The sequence below is a fragment of the Sturnus vulgaris genome, chromosome Z, assembly GCF_052056855.1.
Source record: "Sturnus vulgaris isolate bStuVul1 chromosome Z, bStuVul1.hap1, whole genome shotgun sequence".
Lineage (NCBI taxonomy): Eukaryota > Metazoa > Chordata > Aves > Passeriformes > Sturnidae > Sturnus > Sturnus vulgaris.
In genome coordinates, this window is record NC_142283.1 from 78,837,841 (window position 1) to 78,861,779 (window position 23,939).

General features: G+C 44.4%; 1 protein-coding gene across 2 annotated transcripts in view; it reads left to right on the plus strand.

The window, feature by feature from the left end:
* Positions 1-23,939, plus strand: part of SETBP1 (SET binding protein 1) — a 268,017-nt gene that overhangs the window by 109,718 nt on the left and 134,360 nt on the right. For both annotated transcript variants that reach the window (XM_014894851.2, XM_014894852.2), the window contains one exon: positions 12,878-12,949. In XM_014894851.2, coding sequence (XP_014750337.2) covers positions 12,878-12,949 — 72 coding nt within the window. The remainder of the gene's footprint in view (positions 1-12,877; positions 12,950-23,939) is intronic.

A 23,939-nucleotide genomic window follows, 5' to 3' on the forward strand; every position in this document is an offset into this window, starting at 1 on the left:
AGCAAACATGTTTGCACGCGGTGCTGTTTGTGGAGGCTGTGAATACTGGAGGATATTCCTGAATAGTGCCTTTAATATTCCCGCTGAAAACCTGCTTCCAGAGATCCCTCTGTTCGGGAGACAAACCCCACCGTGTCATGCAGACATTTAACAGCCCGTGAACTGGGAAAAGATCAAGAAGAGTTTTTAGAAAAGAATTTCAAATACGTATTCTTAGGCAAACAGCAATCTGCCAGTAGTTCACAAATCAACACACTGAATATGTCAAATGCCTGTCTGTTCCCATTCCAGCAATTTAAGGTCATGAACAAATTTTGAAAGCAAATCCAAATATTTTATTTGCTCTTCTTCTCAGTTTCAATCTGTGGAAGAATAGAGATGTTTAAGAAAAAAAAATCAAAAAAATTTGTTCTCTTTAAAATAGCTTCCATAACATAGTTTCTTATTGACTGATCTCCAAATAAGAGACTCTTACTCTTGACTCCTGTTTAGATTAATTACTTCTAAGGCTTTTCTTTTTGTGACAGCAATGAATTGGTCAATGTTTGTATTAAGCTTTTCTAAGTGCACTATTAAATGGGAAAAACTTCAACAATAAACAGGCCAACTGACTCAATGATAAATTGAAAAGAGGGGAAGGTGTGTATTTTTAGACAGAAGAATCATCATGGAAATTGTCCAATTGCCATGCATTTGGAGAAGGGCCACGTTGAAAATCCTTCAAATAAGTACCAGACATTAGTTGCTTTTCAATAAATGAGACTGTGCTTTGGAGAAAAAACAAAAAAAACAAAACCAAAACAAAACAAATAAACAAGCAAAAATACCCAAACTCATCTCACCAATGCCTATCCTGTCCTAAGGCTTTCCTGGGATCTAAATATTCCTGATTGTGTTGGAAGTAAAACCTTCAGGCTTTCTTTAAAAACCCTTTAAGTTCCTCTTGTCAGCATGACTGGAAAGCAAGCTTGGATATTTTACCTTATCCTTATATGAGAAAAATATATGGGCAATGAGAAATGAAAAGGAAAGCAAAAGAATCCTCCTGGAATTTTGTTTTGCTTTGGGTTTTTAATAATAAGACCGGGGTCAGTGTTGTTATTAAAAACTGAGTAAGGACAAATGAAATCCCAAGTTTGACATATCAGAGGACCCTAAGTGTGAAGGGCTGTTTCAGGAGAGGACAGATGGCATTTTCATGGTGCTCCTCTAGTTGTCTCTATGGGTGGAAGTGCAATCCTCTGTGTTTTCAGTCTGACAGACACCAGGGCATGCTGGCAGCTCCAGGAGATGCTGATGAGCTCCTGAAGTTGCCAGGAACATCCCCACATCCATAGAAAACCTTGTGATATCGAGCTGAAGGTGAGGCTAAGGGCCTGCAGTGGCTTCCCAGCTCTGGTGCTGGCTGGCTCCAGCCCTCAGCAAACCTGCACTTCTCGGAGCTGTGCAAATGAGATAGCAGTATCTGTCTCACAGGGGGTGTTAAGAAGCTTAATTCATTAGTGTTTACAAAGTGTTTCTAGATCCTCAGATGTACAGCTCTATAAACAGGCAAAGTATTACTAATTGCCAGCTTATACTGAATTGTAAAGTGAAAATAAAGATGGTTGGAGGAAAGAGGTGTGGAATTTTCTGGTAAGCTGAATCAGTCTAGTGGCTGAAGGTTAAACAGCTTAAAGTTTGATTTTACATTACTATCATCTGAGAAATCTCCATTCATTTCTGTTGGTGCAATATTTGACCTCCTGTTTACTTTGGGGAAAAAAGGAGTCTGCAAGTGGGGCCTCCTATGGTAAAGAATAAATCAAAGGCTTAATTCAAGCAATCAATCCTGGATATGTACCATGAGGTTGTATTGCTTTAAATGGAATGAGTCTTGCTTTATAGAATGTGACTTCAATTGTGATGTTCAATTTAAACCAAAATATGTCAGAAAAACCACCTTGCACATCTTTATAGCCAAGGAGAACACCGAGTTGCAAAGTTTAGAGCATTTCAAAGCTTATGGGTGGATATTTTTTGTTTATGTGGTTTAGTTTCATGGGGGTATTTTGTCCTCTTCATACAGTCCTGGCAGGAAAAACAGACCATTTTATTTAGTTCTTCCCACTTTCTGAATTTCCTGCAATGCCACAGCAATATCATGCTTGAGTTCCTACTTAACTTTTTGTTGGCATTTTGGAAGGTATCACTAATACACTAATAGGAGTAAGTTGGCTAACTTGTGCTGTTTGTACTTATAAGCTGTGTTATTTATATGCATTTTTCTGCAAAGCCTGATTTTTTCTTTTTTTTTAAACCATCTCCTCTAAAAGGCTCCTTCAAAAATGATTCACTGTAATGGAAAGAAACTAACTTAGTGCTCTTTCACTCCTTAAGAAACACCACATTTTATGTTTTTCTGCCTCAAACCACACTGTTAAAAAAAGTAGTGGATAGCCATTTCCCACTTGGCCTCCAAAGGGTGAAATCCTCATCTGGTATAAATTGGCATAGCTCTATTCAAATCAGAGCAGCTACATTAATTCATTCCAGCTGAGCTCCAGCCCTTAAAATGCCAGCAAGGAGAGCTAGTTTTGCACAGGATGGATTTTCGAGCTGGGTGGAAGGTTTTCCTGTGTAACTTAGCTATGTGTCTAGGCTCAGGGCTGTGGGAAACTGTCTGTTTGACATCTGCAGCATACGCAGCAAATGCTTTGGCAGTTTGAGTTAATGCCTTTTGAATTCACAGGTTGTTTACTTTCAGCTTGGATGTGGATTTGCTTTCAGCCTCAGTGGGAAATCTAACACAAGAAGTAATAGGACAAGCCATCTGTCCAAAAAGCTATGAGAATTCCTGGTTTTGAACCAATAACGGAGATCAGGGACAAGTTAATCCCATGTGTAATCTCTGCCAAATTATTGGCATGCTCCTTGGATTTCCGACCAGGGACCCGATCCCTCCGGTGCAGCGTGAGCACGCGTAGACTTAGGGGAGGAAACCTGCAAAACGAGCATGGTTAACATCCCTTTCCAATGGCCTTTTCTGCACACCAGCATCGTCCCAGCCCTTTCTTCTTCTGCTCTGATTTACGACCCATTTTGGCAGATAAACCGTGCACCTGTGAAGCGGCCGCTCCATCGTCGCTGCGGCCGCTGCTCCTCGGGGAGCAGTAAACAGCACGAGTCAGTGGGAACCCCCAGCTCCTGCCAACATTTCCTGCAAGTAAATATCAATCCATGTGTTAGTCACAGGCCAGAGAATGGTGTAATAACCGGATTGATTGGGTCACTTTTTTATTTTTTTTTCCCTAAAAAAAGCTCGGGCCAGATTTCAGCACTCTTGAAAGAGTCCAGATTTTTTACTTTCAAGCCAAAAAAGCCATGTCTCCCACTGTGTAAACTAAGAAGCTGCACAAGAGCCAAGTTTTGGGGAGGGGGGGGGGGGGGTATCAGCGTCCTGCAGCATTCACAGGACACAGTGGGCAGATTTTACTAAGAGTACAGCATGTGACAGGTAATGGAGCTGCTCCCCATTGATAGATGGGGACATGAATGGGAACTTGGGCCTCCTGCACCTGTCTTGCTCACCCACAAGAAGTGCCATCACCTTCAGTGAGAAAATACTTAGACTCTTTGTACTGTGTTGTCTAGAAGGCTGTGTCCTTGTTTCGGAATCCTCTGTGGTTTAAAATTTTGGTCACAGCTTTTCCTCTGATTTTGTCCATTGCTGCTGTTGATCTGGATTAAGTTATCCTTCTTTGGACCAGCTAGAAACACGATTCTTGCTCTCCAAGCCACTTGGGTGAGCTGAAGATCATTCCTTGAGTATTTAATAAGTAATAGGGAAGGCAGAGAAAAAGACAACAAGAAACTATTTGGAAAGAGTATCATCTGCTCTCTAACAGCAAAACCTCCACTGAATTGTGAAGTGAATCTACATGCTTTAAACCTTCATGAGGTGAATGGCTCAGGAGAACAGGATAGCTGGAAACATCCTTAGAAGCACACTAGCCTGATTTCAACCTGCCCTACACACTGAGCAGCATTAACTCAGATACCTGGTGTAAATCCAGCCAGAGGTCAAACTCAGCCTTGCAGCAGCCCTGTGTGTCCAGAGGACTTCATCAAAGCAGCACCATTCAGCCTTCATTCCAACAGCACCAGGCTAATTTACCTCAGTCACACCTGGATTTCTGAAAACTGGAGAGCACTGGATCATGTTCAGGCTGTTTTCTTTCACTCTTCTCTGTCAAATCAGGGTTACTGCAGATTGAGTGGGGAAATAAGAGTATCTCCACAGTTCTTTTTTATTTTTGGTTTCTTGATTCAATAATATTTCATGACTAATAATCACCCTAGACTAACAGGCTCATTTGAACCGGGAATGCTGTGATCTCTTCTGTTATTCAGTGGCAGAATAGCCAGTTTATAGATAAGTAATCTACTTAAGGTGGAGGAACTCAAGTCTTGTAGTCTTTACTTAGGGAAACTAGCTTATTTTTCTGATGATTTTTGGGATCCTTCTCTGAAAGTGTTCTGTAGAATCACAGATTTTTTTTTTTATTTCCCTTGTACCTGTGCAGTCATGAGAACAAGGATAGTTTGAAATTAAAGTGGCAGAGTTCAGCCTTCAAATTAAAAACTTTTCGATTAGGTATTTTTCTTGGAACCAGAGGCAGATAAGCCAAAACACTGCATAAAAGAAGAAGAAAGCAGGCTGGTTTTACTGTATTTTTGGCACGGACAAAGGCTTTCAGAGATACTGGAAGTCATGCAAGAAGAGTGTGTTCTTAAGAGACTTCTAGCCCTGCTCTGAAGACTCTGAAGACTCTGAGGGCTTTAGATAAGCGTCTGCATGTGGGGGTCTTTATCCAAAACAAACCACCCAAATTTTTGTAGTTCACCCATCACTAATACCGATTTCCTCCTCTGCATCTCTCTGTGCTGTTGCTCACACACACAAGTTCTTCAAGGCATCCTAAAAGCTTTTCTTTGCCTGTAACAATTTAATTGCCTCTTGGCCAAGATTTCCTCCTCCGTGAAGAAAAATAACGTGATCAAAGTGCCCTGTGCTGCCCAGAGGATTTCCTCTCCTCAGCCTCACTGCACACACCAGGATTGTTTTCCTCCCCCTTCTCCTCCTTTGCCGCATCTTCTCTGCGTTTTGTACGAGTGTTTCTTTTTTTTTTTTTTTTTTATTTTCCCCTGCCTGGAAAAATCCAACCTAACGTGTCCTCCCCCTCCCCTGGGCAGCAGGGGTGACAGAGACAGAGAAATCAGCACAGTGTCAGCAAGAGTTTAGCCCCACAGCTGGGACCTGAACTTTCAGCAGCAGAGCACAGCGCTGGGTCACTGCACTAAAGCAAGCCAGATTGATACAAAGTGCTTGCTCACCCTGGAAAGGGAAGCATCAGAAGCCAGTTGATAAAAATCTTTAGGCACCCTTTATTGTGAGCTTATATGCAGCAAATCCTAGGAAAGATGGCCATGGAGTGTATATTCAGTGTCATGACCCCCAAAGTGATGCAATATTTGGGTGCTCTCTGCACTCGGGGTGATATTGCATTGGGGCAGCGTGGATTTTAGAGCTGTTGGAAATGGAAATGGAGCGTGTGGACTCAACATGCTGCACACGGTGTGAAGTTTTCAGCTGTGAAGACCTGAATGATCACGTCTGCCAAGAGTTAATGTGCTCAGAAAAAGGATGCTAAAATATTCCTTCCCACTCCAGTTTGCAACAGAGAACTTGCTAGCCTGTAATATCTTTTATTTATAGCACCTTTTGACTCAAAGGATCTGAAAGTGCCTCTCTCTGGGAGTCACTTCAATGATACCTGCAGGCAGAGGTGTTTCTCTGCAGATGACTCCAGCTGAGCTGTCAGGGCTTTCTTTGCCATGGACACATGTAAGGGACCTCTTCTGCTTTGCCAAATGCCAGCACTTAGTAATAAGGGCTGGAGGGGAGGGCAGAAATCTGCCCCAAGCCTCAAAGACAGCAAACAGAGAAAGCAGACATATAAACTATATGGGAGAGAGTGTTGAGATGGTCACTGGCTGGCTTTGGAAGTAGACATTGGGAGGAAATTTGGCCAGTGCTGGATATATCCTCATGCAAAGAGCTTGGGACAGTAAAACCACAGCTCAGAAGAGGGCATTTGGTGGCCCTACCTGAATAATGCTCCACCCAACCTAACCAGATCCAGCTGTGTTATGGTGGCCTGGAGAAACTCCAACAGGGACCCTACACAGGGTTTGTATCCCAGGGGTGGAGGTGCTCCTCAGGGGACAGGCTGGGTTTAAATCTTCAAACTAACACATCCACAGTCATGGCAGGGTGTTCTGCTTATTTGAAGTCCACTTCAGCACCTGCCCATCATCTCCTCCCCACTCAGCAGCTGGAGGTGGCCAGAGGACCAGCTCCTCCATGTGGCTCCTGGCAGATGGAGAGGAGTCACCCAGCCCTCTGCTCCCATCCTGTGCTGTCCCTGCAGGCTGGGGAGGCAAAAGTCAGGCCCAACTGATGGGTTTACAAATCCAGCCCACGATTTCTGCTTCATCTACAGCCAGGAGAGATTTTGCCAAGATACATATTAGGCAGCTGCTCAGGACACTGCTGTTTTGTCTGTACCACCCCGAGCATGCTGTCTGCCTGCCTGCCTGCCTCCCTCTCTGCCTCTGTGACCCCCCCCATCAAGCTGGTTGTTTTGCTATTCCCTGAGGTGGCCTGAACATGTTCAGCAAGAAACAGCCTTTTTTTGGCGCTTCTGCTGGGTCTCCCGAGGGATTTGCCACAGGGAGGGAGTGCCCATCTGTTTCAGCGTCCTCTAAGTCCTGTGTTTTTTAAGGAGCCCTGATGTTTCTCAGTGGACAAAGCCATCCAGGCAATCACTTAAAAGCTCCAGGGACACCAGTGGCTGCTTATGGGGCTGTCCCCTGCCCTGGGTCTCCAGCCAGGTTTTCAGATTAATACAGTCATGCCTCCATAAAATCCTCAGCACATCTCTCCTCCCTCCATGTCCTTCCCAAGCCATCCCCAGAATCAGCATTATTATATTTTTTTTCTCCAAATCTCTTTCCTCCAGGCACCAGACAAGGTGTATTTGATAGCACTTTATCTCTGCCATGCATATGTCAGTGTCTGAAACTCTGGTTTAATAGGAGTCACATCACTGGCTGGAAGTTGGCTCTCTCAGGTCCTTTCCATGGAGAACATGCATTTTGCCTCAGTCTTTCTCTGCTTTCCAACAAAAATTGACTCCCCACTCCTTTGAGGAGGGGGCTGGGGTTAGCACATCCTGGCATGCCCAAGAGTTGCATTGCCTGCTTCTAGGGCATCTCTCACTCTCTCCTCTTCTTCCTCAAAGAAGAGAATATTCTTTTTGTGTGTACATATGAGGGTTTGGGGTTTTTTTTCTCTTCTTGGTCCACTGAGTATTACATCATGTATCACTTCCTTTGGTACCCCTTCCACACATACTTCTTTGGATTTGGGGCTGGGAATGGGAGGGAATCCCCCCAGAATCCTGAAATCATAGAATATTCAGAGTTGGTAGGCACTCACAAGGATTATAGAGTCCAGCTCCAAGAATCCCACCATGTACCTGAGAGTGTTGTCCAAATGCTCTGGCAGCCTTGTGCCCTAGGGTGCCCGTTCTAGGGCCTGACCATCCTCTGGGGAGGAAAACCTTTGCCTAATATCCAGCCTATACCTCCCCTGACACAGCTTCTGTCACCAGAGGGAAGGTAGCAAGCCCAGCATATGGACAAGCCTTGCGTCTATGGGAAAGCTAAGAGGGAAATAGGGAGAAAAAGAAAACAAAAACAAAAAAACTAAGGGGGCGGGGGGGAAGGAATAAATATTTGGGAGGAGGGCGTTTAAGAGGAGTGAAAAAGAAATCAAAGCTGGTGCCAGGCTGGAACCAGCAGCTGGCTGCCAGCACAGCAGGCTGAGAAGTTGTTGGTGGAAGCGCTCAGTGCCATGTTTGGGTTGCTTAAAAAAATACAGTGTCCCTCCCTTGTTATTCTGCCTCTGCTTTCCTCCCGGCCCCACAAGCAGGAGGAGGGACTCGGCTGCCAAACTCAGGCTGGTGTTGGCAGCGATGCCGAGGGATGAGGAGCATGTTACACGTGTGTGTGCACACACCTGTGAGCTCAGCGCCTGGGCAGCTCCGAGCCGGACCGGACCTGCTCTGGGGCTCCCTCCCCACTCCGGGGAGATGCCAGAGCATTGGCAACCATGGCACGATCCTTTCTGCCCATGCGAGAGGAGGAGGAGGAGGAGGAGGAGGAGGAGGAGGAGGAGGAGGTGGGAGGGCTGGGGATGGAGGAGAAAGGGAGGGTGGAAGGTTGCAACGCTTGGCTGGAAAAATTTAGAGGAGTACAAAGGAGAGCGGCGATGAAAAGGGGGTGGCGGCGGAGAGGGGGAAGGAGGCTGTGAGCTGGCTGCCGTGGAGGTGGAAGGAGATTTATGTTCGCCGGGTGGCTCGGTCGGGAGCGGGCTGGGAGGGCTGGGGATGCTGCGGGGAGCCTGACAGCCCCGGCAGAGAACCAGCGGGGCTTTATTCTCCTCCTTTCTTTCCTCCTCCCTCCGCTGGGCGCTCGGAGGAGAAGGCAAGACAAAAAGCTGAACCGGTGCCAAGAAGGAGCTGCAGCGACTCGAAAATGGCACACTCTGCGCCACGCTAATATTGCGAGGCTGGGCTGTGCTGGAGAGCAGGGGAACGTGTCAGGAATGAGAATGGCTGAGACCGTGGGGCCACTGGCCGGGCTCAGGAGTGTCCTCCCTCCTCCCTGCTTCCCATTCGCCTTTTCAATGTGACCCTTTTCTCCTCCAGCTTCCCCCCATCCCTCCCCTCCAGTGAAATTTGGGAAAGGGAGGGGGTCTCTGATAGGGACTTGGGAGTGTAAAGTGGCTCATCCTCTCCTTACATCTCGGTATCGGGGAGGAATTTTTTAAATTTTATATATATGTATTTTTTTTTTTTTCCTAAGGAGGCAGAGAAGACTCTCAGGGAGTTTTCTGACTGTTTTCCTGCTGCCCTTCCCCTGCTAGTCGCTGTCCTCCTCCTCCTCCTCACTGCACCCATAAGGCTGCTGCTGCTGCGGCTCTGTACCGTGATGCAAGGTTACTTGTAGGACACAGGAGTCTCTGCTGCAAGGTGCAGCGTCGCCTGCGCCGGTGTTTCCCTCCCTTCCTCATTTGCTGGGAGATGAGGCAACTTCCAAGAGGCTCAGCTCAGCTCCTGGTTGATGCAGCAGCGCTGTTTGGGTGGCAAAAGCTCTTTCCTGAAAAAACCTGTCTGGATAAAACAAACAAACAAACAAACAAACAGGGATGAAATTGCATCGTTTTGTGATGTTGGTTAATTTGCAAGAAACTGGAGTTTGCAAGGGCTGGAATTTTGTGGTGGTTTCTGTCTGAAAGGGGAGGTTTTGTCCTGTGCTGATCCTCTTGTCATTCCGTTCACAGGCAAGGAAAAAACCAAACCAAACCAAACCAAACCAAACCAAACCAAACCAAACCAAACCAAACCAAACCAAACCAAACCAAACCAAACCACTTCTTTTTTTAAACAGAGTTTTGATTCATAAATATATATATATATATATATACACATATATATAATTTTAAAAATTATTACCTTGTAGTTGTTCAGTAGAGATATTTCCCCCTCCCTTTTTCAGATCATTCAGGAATTTGTATTAGAAGTTTCAGGTTGTCATTACAGAAACTAGAGACTGGAGAGAGAGAAAACCCCAGTCTCTGGTTTTGAAAACAGGTCTAGATCCTGTCAGAACAGCAGTTTTAGCCCTCACATAGTCAGCAGGTCAAGTTCAAGGAGACCTTTCTAAAGTACGGGCAGAGCCTCATTAGCTTGCTGCATCTCAGAAGCTTGTGGATTATTGGGTTGTTAGCTTGGCCCATTTTGTAGTCTCAGGCATGGGATGATCCCCATGACCTCTTTCTCACCTGAAAACCGTGCCCTAGTACACATTCAAACCACTTCAAACCTCACCTTTGGTCTCAGACATGTAGACCTGGTTTGGGAGCACATACCCCTGCCCAGGAAAGGCTTTTGGAAATACTGTGATAAATAGGGGGGAGTTCTGGCAGACTTAAAGGTGTTGTCTAGCATGCTTCCCTCACCCTCCTCTTCTCACAGCTCCTCACAGATCAATAGTCCTTCCTCTGTGGAGGATCAAATGCTCTGTCCCAAATTAACACTGTTGGGAGTGGCACTCATTTCTAAGTGGATGCCAGCAGATTTTGTATGGAGCAGGATGAATAAAGCAGCTGATGTCTTGCTCTTCCTCACCTCTCAGCTGTGCTTTGTACCCTGTATTTGCTGCAGTTCAACTTGGGCTTGTGCAGACAAGGTGCTGCCATTTGTTCTTGCTTTTTTCCTTTGTTGTGACTGCAGGGTGTGCAGTGCTTGGCCCAGGAAAACTTGGTTTCTCCACCATGGAAATATCAACAAGAGGGTTGGCCAAAGGACCTGGAGTGTGTTCTTGTACCTTCCACCCAATCCTACCTGTTTATCTGAATAAAAGGCATGCATAAAATACATAGGTTTGCTGTAAACATATGTGCATTCTGCTTGGTTTTCAGTTGTCTCTGGATGTTGTAAATTAAGCTGTTTGAAATACCATCTCCACCCAGGCACACACCATGCAGACCTTGCCTGAATTTCACAGAATCACAGAATCCTTGAATGATTTGTGTTGGGATGAACCTTAAAGCTGATGCAGTCCCAGCCCCTGCCATGGGCAGGGACACCTCCCACTGTCCCAGGGTGCTCCAAGCCCCATCTAGCCTTGGACACTTCCAGGGATGAGGCAGCCACAGCTTCTATGGACAACCTGTGCCAGGGCTTCTCCACTCTACAGCCAAGAATTCCTTCCCAATATGCCATCTATCCCTGCCATCCGTCAGTGTGAAGCCATTCCCCCTTGTCCTGTCATTTCATGTCCTTGTCCCAAGTTCATCTCCAGCTCTCCTGAAGCCTTTTTAGGTATGGGCTCAAGATTTCCCTGGAATCTTCTCTTCTCCAGACAGAGCAATTACAATGCTTCAGTCTTTCCTTGTAGGTGAGATGTTCCAGAATTTTCCAGATGTTCTTGCTGAGACTTTTGGCTGCAGCTACACCTGTTCCTCTGGGAAGAACCTCTTTTTAGCCTGAGATCTCTGAGGATGCGAATCTCAGGGATCTGTGGAATTCTAACCTGCAAGAGAAAGTGGGGGTTGAAGCCTATCAACATGACCAGAGACCCTGGTTCTTGTCCTGACCCACCACACACTGTACAGACCATTGCTCATGCTTTTAGATCTGGAGCCAGCTTGTGTTTACTACTGATTTAAACTCTTCAGCTTTCAAATACTTCAGTTATCAAATAACAATTCCCAACAGATTTATTGAGAGGATCCCAAAGATACAGACAGGTATTAATGTGGAGTGACAGCATCTATATGTGCACAGAAGCAAAAGAGTGTTTGTTACTCAAGAAGGGAGCAAAAAATGAAGAGGTCTTCACAAACCTTGTTATTTCAGTAACATTTCATTTCTCGAAATCTTGACTGTAGGGGAGCTTGTGGAATGCATTTTGTCCATCTTGGGACAAAAATGCTACTCTTGTTCTTTTCGAGTGGTCAAGTCAACCCTCTGGGCAGCTTGGTCATGTTTCCCAAGGAGGCAAGGCTTTGACAAGGCAGCTATAGATTATTTCGTCTTTATTCCTGTCTGTCTAAAATAAGTGTCTTTGGATGTATTGTCCAGAAACATGATGTCTAATGTGTCTCAAGTTGCTTCCTTCAAATCCTTCACCCTTTTAGCACCTTATAATGAGAAATACTGTCTACTTAGAGTTGTTATGGAGTGACTTGTGTCTGGAAGGGTTAATCTAAAGGGCTCTCCCAAGGGCTGTCTTCTACTCCTTCTCCCCACACTTTCCCCTCTCCCAGTCTTATTTTTTTGGACCTGTAACCTCACATTTCTGTAATCTAAATGTGCAAATGCTTTGCAGTCACGGTCCAGTAGCTGGGTTAATCTCAGACCCCTGGAGTGGCAGATGGCTGATTTGTTGCTGATTCCAGTTATAGAGAATTGTGTCACCTATTATCTTTGCACAGACTGATGCTTAAAAGGATGCCTTTGGCAAAATCAGTGAAAAGCAAAGAAAAGCAAAGCAAACACTCTCTGATCTGCATCATCACAGGTGAAAATGTGAAATATTTCACCTTTGTGTGAAGAACTGGAGAGGTGGACAAAGAGGAGAGGAGGTGGGAGGGGAGGAAGGGGAGAGGAAGACCTCATTTCCATACCAGAAGTACCAAAGCACAGTGCAGAGCGGGTTTGCTGCTGTCACGTTGTTGAATCACGAGCACTTACTCTCTTTTAAATGGTTTTGCAATGTGGTAATCCTTGGCTTCAGCTCCCTACTTCAACTCTTATACAAACCAGGCGGGTTGGCTTCTTGCGACACCTTCCTGCTCTCTTCCCAAGCTTTTCCAGCACAGGTTGTCAGAGGAATCCAAGGCATCACTCCCTGAGATCATGGCTCACTGTGTGCCCCACACTGCTGGGGAGGGCTGTGGTGGCTCTCTGGTGCCAGCATGCTTACAGGGGACACTTGGAAGGGGAAGTTTGCACATCAGTGTGGGGTAAGGGGAAGCTTGGGGGGCAGTACAGAACACCGAGGGACCTGAGGGTGAGCACTGGGTGCTCTCAGGGCCCCAGCTGGCAAGTGGTGATAGTGGTCATGCTGGAACATGTAAGGAAATCAAAAGGGCAAAGCAAAACTCTGGATGTTTGTGACCATTTTCTATACAGTCATACCTACAATCAAGGTTATCTTTCTTTTTTTTTTTTTTTTCTCTTTGCTCTGGGAAACACCACAGAGTCAGATGAAGAATTTGGGAAGAGAGTGTGGGTTCCCTGTGCAGAGTCCAGTGACGAAATCAGTGAACAAGGTAAGAACAATGGGATATGGCTGTGATGATTTTTGTTTCCTCCTTTTCCCTTTCCAAATACAATTTTGCAATGTTGGACACAAAACTTAGGCATGTGTATCACAGAAACTGATAGTCCAAGAACTAAGCAAAATAGTCTAAAACATTAATTTGGGTTTCTTTTAATCCATGCCATTTTGATGGTTTGGGTTTTAGAACAGTTTGTATTGTATCCAAATGATCTATGTGTGCATAATTGTTACCAACCTCCTGACACCAGGACCTAATTAGGAAGTAAGAGCCTTAAATAGGCCATTTGCGTAGTGAGCTTCCATATGTCTCTTTGCACAATTTATTTGCTCCACTCCATTGAGATATAATGAGAATGAAACTCTTAGAACTGCTTTTGACTCTGAGGCTCTTCTCTTCATGTCCTATGCAGTTATAGCCCCTATTAAGACAATATCTGTTTCCCTGTTTTGGGAAGAAAAAGCTAGGGTACTGCTACTTTCAGTCCAGATTGCCCAAGGTCTCTGTTTCCAAGTTTCCAATGGAAATGGAGTGAAAAAAATGTGAAAAAACCATGCAGACTAAGAAAAATGGAATGTCATCAAAGAAGGCAGAAAGGTCAGGACAGGATGATCTTGAGGGAATGCTACCTATCCTATCTACCTCACAACCTTGCTGAAATCTGATGCCATCGTATTTCAGTTAATGTATAGATGCAAAGAAAGGGTGTCTATGGATAGAAGCAATTTGAAGAGATTTGCATTGGTTTTGTTTGGCTTTCTTCCTGCTAGGAAGTGAGGAATGGGGAAAGGTTGGTGCAAGGTGGTTTGGGTTTTTTCTTAGTTTTGAATATTTATCTCAATCTGAACCAACATCCTCCCTGGGACTCCTTGTACATGTGTAAATGCACAGTATGTTCTTCAAGTGTACTTTCAGAATATATCCTGTATTTCCAAATACCTCTTGCATGCATGACTCCATCTTACACTTCATGTGTCCCACTTGATTCTTTTACTCCTATCATTCTGAAGTCAGAAATACTTAAATGTGTGATTGTCATTTTCTATCAGGATAAACTTTAATAAATTCTTAGGGCTTGTTTGTTTTGTTTTTTGTTTTTTCACCCCCAAATCTGGATCTTGTTTAGTTTCCCAGCAAAAGACAACTCTACTTGCAATGATTTTGTTTATGATAATTCACTTGCATGTTCCCTTCCAGGAATTGTCATTGCCTTCCAGAAGGGAGGTTAGTGCTAGTCCCCTTGCAGTGATAATTATAATCAGACCTGTCAGCCTTCACACAGTCTGCACTTATCACTTGCATTTAGAAGGATTTTTCTTGAAGCCTATTACCAGTTCTGCTTCTTAGGGAAAAATAGTCATGATTTTTTCTCCTAATCTTTGATGGCTCTCAGCTTTGAAAGCATGGAGAGGAGCAAAATGACTGCCAGTTGCAGTTAAAGAAACTGTCTGTTGGTGCTGGCATGGGGCTCTGGAAAGCCAAAGAGTGGGCGGATAGTCTGGGAGATGCTGAGGGGTTTAATTTGTTTGTGACAGCACTTCAGGTGCGCTGGAAACACAAAACAGTTTCCCAGTGGCATTGCTCACAGGAAGTACCTCTGCAGACCTGCTAGACACGGGCTTCAGGTGGCAGGTGGCTCTTTGGCAGTGGTGCCCTCTCTCCCTGCTGTTTTGGGCAGCCATCCCTGCCCATGTTGAGAGGCTTGGAAGCAGGATGGCCAGAGAAGTGGCTGCAGTTGCTGCTGGAGGCAATGACTGGCATCACATGGACCAGTTGCCATCAGTGCAATAGTGACCAGCTGGGCTAGGTCATGGTGTTGAGTAGGATGTGGTTCAGTATTTTGTTCATCCCAGGATGCTTGGGAATTGTCCCCCCTAGTGTTATTCTCTAGAAAACACATTGACCCATTTATTAGATTTCCCCCCATTTTCACTCCATTATTGCTATTGATGTGATGGCAACCCCCCTTTCTTACCTTGCTGGACTTTACTAGCATGAAGACAAAAAGGTGCAAGTTTTACCATTTCATTAGACTAAATGAGTTATGTATCTTTAAGTCCTTCCCCTGTTATTACTGTGCTTTTTGTAATTTACTCAGAGATTTGGGCTCCCTTGACTTTGGCAGAATCTGAGGATGGTCAGCACTTTATAGCTTTTTTAGCAAAGGAGATGGTGGAAGATTGGGAACTCTTGTGTTATGTGCAGTTTTATATTTACAGTGCACAGGGATAAGATTTGCCTTTGTTTTATTTAAATTCACTGGGAGCTAGAGATTTATTTATCAGGTGTCATTCCCTGAAGGATGAATAATGCCATAAAGAGAAGACTTCATCTATTATACAAACAGATTTGAAGGCTTTGCTATTACATTCCTCTGCCTGTTGAATGGAGTAAAAATGCCTTTGGCTGAACAGAGACAGAGTGATACTTAGCAGTAGCATCTTATGACCTTTTGATCAGCTGAGATCTCAAGCCATATTAGTGGACAGATTATGATGTGATGGAAAGAAGGCCAGGAATAGCCTTTTCATCATGAGATCTTTTCTGTGAATATCCTTCTTGGGTGTGTTCAGGTGGTTAATCACTGGGGCCAGGGCAATCATTTGAAAGCAGACGAGTGAAATGCTGGTACAGGCAATCCAAATACACTCAGGTTTGCCAAATGCAGCTGGATATTAGAGCTAATAATTTCCTCCTAATATTCTCCTACCCTCCTGTTTCTGTCAAGGCTGTGAGTGACCTTGCGATTTTTTTTTTTCAGTCTCTAATAATCCCATTTGGCAGAAAGAGCAACACAAAATGAACCTTGAGTTCTTGGACCGCAGGGGAGCTGCAGTCCCCAAATCAAAGGGATGCACGTGGTGAATATGGATATCAGACTGTGAAGGGAAACTCACAGGAAAATGTCTCTGTCATTTTAGAGATAATAACAATGGTGCTTAAATCTATTTCAACCCTTGCAAGGAAAAAAGAAATAATGCAGGTTTCAAAAAATGCAGAGCCCTGATAGTGTTTCTCATTTTACAGGGCCAAACAGAGAAAAGAGCAACTTTTACTTTATCTTACCTGCCTGTGTAGAATTACTCCTTAAACTTTGCTCTAGCTTTGAATTAGCCTCCTTTTCATCTTAATGGCCAAGGGGAATCTGCAGCCTCCTTGAAAATCAAACATTAAAAAATCGCTCTTTCGCTGCTGGCTCTGCACATCGATTTAAATTGTGCCAAAGCTTGACCCAGGTGCTGTGGTCACTTTTGGAAGGAAAAGGGGCAGACACGTGGATGTGGAATATCCCTGGGTATGTCTGAGCATGATTATTTGCCCAGGCGGCCCATGCTGGTTATGGGCTATGCAGCATGATCCTCTATATTGTTAGCACAGAGGTGCCCGAGTTACACACTTTTTTTTATCTCCTGAAGCCAAAAATGCTGCTCCTTTCAGTGTCATGAAGAAGAAGGCAATGTGAGAGTCCCAAACTGTCAGTGTAGTGGGGATGATGATGCACCAGGTGTGGAGAACAATAGCTACCACAGCCCTGTGGAAGCTCTTTGAAAATAAGGAGGTTATGGAGGTGGGAGAAGCACACAGCAGGACACTGTCTCCTCTCATCTCCCCCAGCCTCTTCAATCAGGTGCCTGCTGGGCTTCCCACTCCTCCTGCCTTTTGCACTAGATCATAGGATCATAAGGTGTTAGATTCTGCTGGCATGAAGGAATCTGCCATCCTCCTGGTGCTTTTGCTTCCTGAGTCGGGAAACCACCATGAAACATCGAGGCTGTGAGCCCACACGTGCCTTTTAGCTGCTACTTCCAGGGCCAAAAAAAGGTGTCCAAACAGGAGCTGGGAGGTGACACCAACTCCTGACAGAGGTCTGCACCATCTTTTCCTTGGGAAAAACAGGCAAAACTGCAAGAGGTGGATGGCAGTCTTGGTGCTGTCCACAAAGAAAGTGCCATTGCTGAAATACAGCCAGCTCACACGGATAAGGAGCTCCCTCCCAAGCTCTGTCTGCAAACCATGAGTAGTTTGCTACACAGGTGATTGTTAGAAGTGTCATGAGCTAAACCATTCAAAGGGATGTGTTCCTCTGAAGAGCTCCCATATCAGAGTAAGAGTTTCTGATGGCAGCTTTGAAACCTTTTCACTTGGAAAGCTTTGTGGTGTGTGTGGTGAAGAGAGTATAGGCATGAACTATTTCCTCTCCTCCTTGCTCTGCCTTGAGTGCCTGTGGGGTGTAGGAGGGTGCCAAGGTTTGGGTGACACAGTACCAAGATCTTCCCTCTTGGTTTAGGATTGCATCAATCCTGCTCTACCTTCTGCCAGATGGCCTTGCCTTGAAAAAAATCAATTCTTCTCAAAGTTAAGAGCTTCCATTCAGCTTCTTGTACCTCAGAGAAATCCATGAGAACAGACTTGCCTTTTGCAGGTCAGGACAGAAAGTTGATATGGGACATCTAATGGTGTCCCAGTTGTCGTGGTTTAACCCTCATAATCCCTCACTCACTCTCCCACCAGCAGGATCAGGGAGAGAATTGGAAGAGTAAAAGCTGGAAAACTCATGAGTTGAGATAAAGGCAGTTTAATAGGCACAGCAAAAGCCATGAGCACAAGGAGAGCAAAAAAGTGAATTAGTTTACTGCTTGCCATGGGCAGTAACATGTAACAGTGACTGGGGAAGACAAACACCATCACTCCAAACATTGCCCCTTCCTCCTTCTTCCCCCCTGCTTTGCACATTGAGCATGATGTCACACGGTCTGGAACATCCCTGTTGTCACCTGGGGTCACCTGTCCTGGCTGTGTCTGCCCCTAATCTCCCGAGCACCCCCATCCCCTGCCCAGCCTGGCAGTGCCAAAAGCAGCAAAGGCCTTGGCTCTGTGCAAGCCCTGCTCAGCAATAACAAAAACATCTCTGTGTTATCAACCCCGTGCTCAGCACAAACCCAAAACACAGCCCTGTAACAGCCCCTGGGAAGGAAATTAACTCTACCCCAGACAAAACCAGCACACCAATGTAGAGCAGTTAGAGCACATGGCAAGTACTTGAGCTGAGATGCTCTTTTGGGTATCAGGTAGGTGTCAGTGGTGTGCAATGGGATAAGGAGGGCAGTGATTTGTTTATGAAGTTCATCTGTCCACGCATAATATTTTTTTCACTTCAAACACACCACATCTGGTTCCTTGCAAAGATTCTTAGATTGCAGACAGCAGTAAACACACATCCTATTGAGTAAGAGTGATTTCATGAACCAGCAAAAGGATTATTGTCACAACCAAATTTACAGCCATACAATTCCATTCTTCTGGCTGGAAAGAAGTAATCTCGATCAGGAAAAGAAATATGTCATAACAATAACTTAAGCAGGTTAAACAGTATCTGGGAACACTCAGGGGAGTGTAACTGGGTATACTCAAAGTACTTAACCAGTTCTCAGCACAAGTTTGGTCCAACTAGCAACCTCCTAAATCATCCTTAAGCATGGATCAGGGTTCATCCTTGTGAGCTGTTTGCATTTAGCTGCTGTGCTAGGAAAGTTAAGACACGGTTGTGAGCAGAGGTACAAACCTCTCTGTGCCAGTTGGCCTCCACGCCTGGGAATATTTCTGGGCACATTTAATTACTAGTGGCTGAAGAGGCTCAGGCCCAAGTGAGAAACTGGACTCCTTCACTCTAAACTCTGTTTGTCAGCACTGGGAGAGGGGAGCCACCACCAGAAGCTGATTCAGCCTCCCTTGATCCTGACCTGTCCAAATTGTAGGCAGTTGCTAAAGCAGCTAAGCCTGCAGGGTTTAACATGCTGATAGCAGAAGAAAGGCTATATTATCCCCCAAAATGCAATGTATAGTACATTTTCTATGTTTACTAGTCACCTCCCCAGCCTCTTCAAGCTCATGTAAAGATTATTAAGTCATTGTGGTGCTTTTTCCTGCCACCCATTATTTTTATTTTTTTTTCCCCTGTTACTATGAGGGGGTTCCTTTTCAATAAGTTTCAGCCATAAGATAGGTGCTCTATATAGCTTGCTTTCAGTAGCTTGGTCCTTGATAGTTAAATGTGTCCCTAGGAGACAATTCTAGACTTAAACATAATAAATACACTCATGGAAGGATATAGCATTATGTCTTTGAAATCTAGGTAAGCCCTTTGTTTGACGTAGAAGGTTTTATTTTGAGTCCACCCTATCAAAATATATTTACACACCTATATAGATACAGGTATCTATTTTTTTCTTACTGAGTTAGAAACCTCATTGAAAAGAAATAACTCTGGCCCAGCTCCTGCAACCACAATGTAATGTTTCATTATCTTTTCTTTCATTGAAATCTTCTCATGCACAAGGTGATCTGATTTAATACTTGTTTAAACACATCAAACAAAACATTTTCCCTTCAAGAATACCTCAAGTGTTTGGTCACAGTGGGGATGAAATTATTGATTGTATTTGGCACATATTTGGAAAACATGACCTTAATCTGCAGGTTTCAGGGGAAAAAGGTATTTTCCCCAGGTACAGCAGTAAGTCAGAAAAGTAAATTATACTTTTGACATGTTAAAGATGTTCCATTTTAGACAAAGGAAGTGATATCCCAGTTGTGTCACTGAAACTCAATGTCCTATGTTGCTTGTTAACAGCTGCACATTTGTTGTTTCAGTGTCCCAGTTTGCTCTCAAATATAAATGAACTGCTACATACCAAATAATCAATAGTTCTGCCAGCTCTGGAAATATAATATTGCTATTAATATTGATCCACACAACAGAAATCAAGGCATCAAACTTTGCAGCCATTACTTGCCAGCACCCTGCATTTCACCTGCAGAGTAACAGCTTGAAAATCACTATTCCCCAGGGAATAATATTTTATGCTCACCCTCATTCCCTGTGTCATAACAAACACAAATATAAACACAAGGGTATTGGGGTACAGGCGAACAGCAGATAGGGTGCATATAAATTTATTTCAGTGGTTTCTGGGTGCTGCAAACCAGATGCAAAGAGCACCAGTGAAAGCAATCTCCATCAACCCTGGTGTCCATCCCTAAGGGCACTGCAGACAGCCAAAATAATCACTGTCGTGGCTCTTAGAACCCTTTCTAGTGCCTGAAGGGGCTCCAGGAGAGCTGCAGAGGGACTGGGGACAAGGCAGGCAGGGACAGCACACAGGCAATGGCTTCCAGTGCCAGAGGGCAGGGCTGGATGGGATCTTGGGAAGGAATTGCTGGCTGGGAGGGTGGGCAGGCCCTGGCACAGGGTGCCCAGAGCAGCTGTGGCTACCTCATTCCTGGAAATATTCCCAGGTTGGACAAGGCTCAGAGCACCCTAGCCCAGTGGGAGGTGTCCCTGCCCATGGCAGAGGGGCTGGACTAAATGATCTAAAAGGTCCCTTTCAACTCAGAGCCTTCTGTGGTGCTGTGGGAAGGGTGTGGATGGATGGCCTGAGCCTCTGGCAGCCTTCTCCACTGCTGGGAGCACCATCAGCAGTGAAAGCTCATACGGTTTTCTTGCAGAGGTGATTCCAGATTCAAGTTCTCAGGTGGGGAAAAACAAGGCCCTGCAACATTGAGCATTGCTGGCAGCATCAAGAGAATCTGTTCCTTGTTCTCCTGTCCCTGCGAGCTGCCAGGTTGCCTTGGGAGGGAGAAAATGTGGAGCTCCCCATTCTCACATGTGCGTTCACACAAACCTCTGTGAGTTTGGTGGGTTTTGTCATATCTGTAATGACTTTGCAATGAAGCTGTGAATGAAAGTTTGGCAGACTGGTTTTACAATTGTCAACCTTCCCAGAACCAGCCCAGAATTTCATTAACTGAGGTATAGGCATGATTTCTTATAAGCTCTTTTCAGATTTTACTAGATCCAGATAAATTAAATCAGTATTTTATCTATGTGCCACCAAAATTAGTCGTCACTGATGTCTTCCTAAAAGAATGCTGTACTTCTGGTCCCTTATGTTTGAGCAGCAACTGCACTAGACGGTGCTCCCATTTTTTAATAAATGCCTGTAGTTCAATAAGAATGATGGGAAATAAGAAACCTGGATATGAGTAAAGCATAATCTTGATGAGGATAAGTGGGTGAAGTAGGAAATTTGAGAAGAAATGGTCACACCATGACATCATGGCTGGATAAAGGTGCAGGAGGTTGGTGGAAGTGTAAAAGCAAGGGCCTCAGATGGCTGGAAGGAGTCCATGAGAAGCCCTGACAAGGTAAAAAAGAAATCTTTCCTTTCACGACTTAGGAAGGGGGCATCAGAAGAAATTGTACCCTCTGCAATGCCTTGTTCCCCTCCTTGAGATGGTGGCATGATCATGATTCAGTGTCATCCTGACCTGCTGTGCTACCAGCTTAGTTCTCTCTCCCAGGTGACCTTTACCCACATTGTCCCCTGGCTCCCAGGGAGCAAATTTATCAGCCTTATCCTTCATCAGAGAACTTCAGCTTATCTCCTGCATGAAAAGCCATTTAGCACCTGTGAGATGAAGCTCAAGACAACATCTTGGGAAGTCTACATGAGAAATGAGATTTGTATTATCTCTTACTGGGAGCAATCAAGGTCAGGATTGAAGAACAGTCAGAGTGGCAGAGAAAATGAATGCAAGCTCTTTATCTACTGGCAATTCCTAAGACCCAGCTCCATATCAAAGATTACATTTCTGCACCCTTTCTGAGGCAAGAAACTAAAACTCAGACACTCAGCCAGGAGCAGGTATGACTTAGGGTTGCTTCTTTGGAAGAACATGGAGGTAGGGCTGAAGTTGTCATCAGCTGTAGCTGTGTAGTGTCAGCAAAAAGAGGTGGTGCCATGGCTGCAAGCTTTCAAAACGTTTCTCCCCCCACCAGTGTCACCTCTTCTCTGTACAGGCTCAGCAGCTTACTGCAGCTGTGTCTGAAACCACAAGTTATGTCACTACATTTTTTGCTCCCATTGGATCGTGAGTGTATGGCCATTTCTGCCCTTATCTCTTTATCTTAAGATAAAATGCCCCAAAATGCCATCATTGAAGTTCAGAGGTTATCAGTGACTTTAAAATCCTCTCCAATCGCCTTGGATCAAACCCAAATGAAATAAAAATCCATGAGAGAGTCAAGGGACAAAGACACCAAAATAATGTGTCCAAGGCAAGTAGCTTGCTGGTTTCAGTGTTTCTGGCAGCCATCTGCTCGTTTGAGGATGTGATGCTTCTAGAAGTCAGAGAAAAAAAACACACACTCAGACCCACAGTCTTCAGATATTTTACTAGATAACAGAATTCTCTTTTTTGTGCCTCTTTTCTTGCAACCTCAAGAATGTCCTGTTTTGCAATTGTACTGTCAGCAGGTGTCTGTAGTGCTGAAAAATACCAGGATGCATAACTCTCCAACTAAAAAAAGTAAAAATATTTCTGAAGCCTTGAAACCTTTTCTCTTCACTCCTCTTCATGAATGAGCAACAGAATGGACTGTGTTACTAAAACTCAATAGTCGCTCATTTATTTACATGGTTAATGATTGTCCCTTTTTAGCTAAAAAGATACAGTTTTATCATTCTACTCCTATTTCAAGTCTGTGGTCTCAGCCTTGTCCTGTGTAACAAAGAAAATGATCCTTTTATGGATGGTGTTAACTGAGACACCAGTGACAAAACCACATTTAAGAGCTAAATTCCCCTTTTATTCTCAAAGGTGATCAGGATCAAAGCACCAAGAGTCCAAAGCTGAAGAGAGAAACTTGAACTCCTGGTGTATCCTTCCTGTGAACAAATAAAGACATTAGAGATTCCCTTGTGCCAGTGTGACCCTTTTAATCAGCAGTATGGCCACAGTTATGAAGATGATATTGTGGCAGTCCATAAAATCCCTGTCATGACCAGAGTATCATAAAGCAAATATATTATTGTTCTTGACCCAAAGTGTGTGTGACAATAAAAGGTGAAGATGAGAGTTGAAGACCCCACAGAGGCAGGCAAGAGTGGGAAAAGGCTCTGCAGATCCCATTGTACAGCCAGCTGTGGCCAGCTGTTGCTAGGATTGGGTGCATCTCACTGGGAGAGGACTGCAATAGGACTGTGGGCAAGGCTGGTGTAATGAGAGCCTTTTCCTTGCAGGAGTGACAGCCCTGGGGAGGAGATGAACGTGTAAGAGCAGAAGATGTTTACTCTCTCACTTGGCACTTGCTTAGGGAAAACATTCTTTCTCGATTTAAAAAAAAAAAAGCCAAACCCAAAACTAAAATGAATCAGGCATTCATAAACTAATGAAAGCTTCATTTTCATCTGTTATAATGGACTTCATTAAGTTCTGGACATTCACTACTTCACAATGTTTATCTGCAAAGCAGCATTTCCCCATGCCTGTTGAACAGCAGGAGTACCTCAGCAAATACAACCCACTTCTGGCATCTGGTGTCAGGATTTTAATGACACACACATTACCTTGTTTATTTTTTACACTTTCATTTTTGTTTTAAGTGACAATACTTAGTTTTGATGTCATGCTCTTCACATAAATTTCAGTGTCTCAGTAAACAGGGCATAACATTATTCCTGTTTCAGAAAACAGGAAAAAAAAAAACTGAGAGAGGTGATTCAGTTGTGGCCACAGAGCAGAATAGACCTTTATTTTCTAAATGCCAGGAGTACATTGAATCTCCCATAGGAAGATTCACCCGTGAGTAGAAAGTATCACATGGGATGAGAACCAAAGGTTTGCACCAAACTTTGATTAAGGGAATGGAAATGTCTCCTTTGACTTCTTATGGTGCTGGATTGCTCATCTCTAGATACCTTTTCAGAGTCAAGAAGTCTGAAGCAGTAAGTGGAAGGGAAAATACTCAGTTTGGTAGGTAAAGCAAATGACATGAGGCTGTCTATGTTTTCCCTCCATTTTTGTCACTGGCCATTGTCAGTCAGCCCTTTCTAGTGTGATTTTCTGTAAGTCCTGTTTGGCATGCAGAAGAAGTGACCTGACCTCCTCTGTGCTTCCTGTTTGTTTTCTTCTGGTCTCA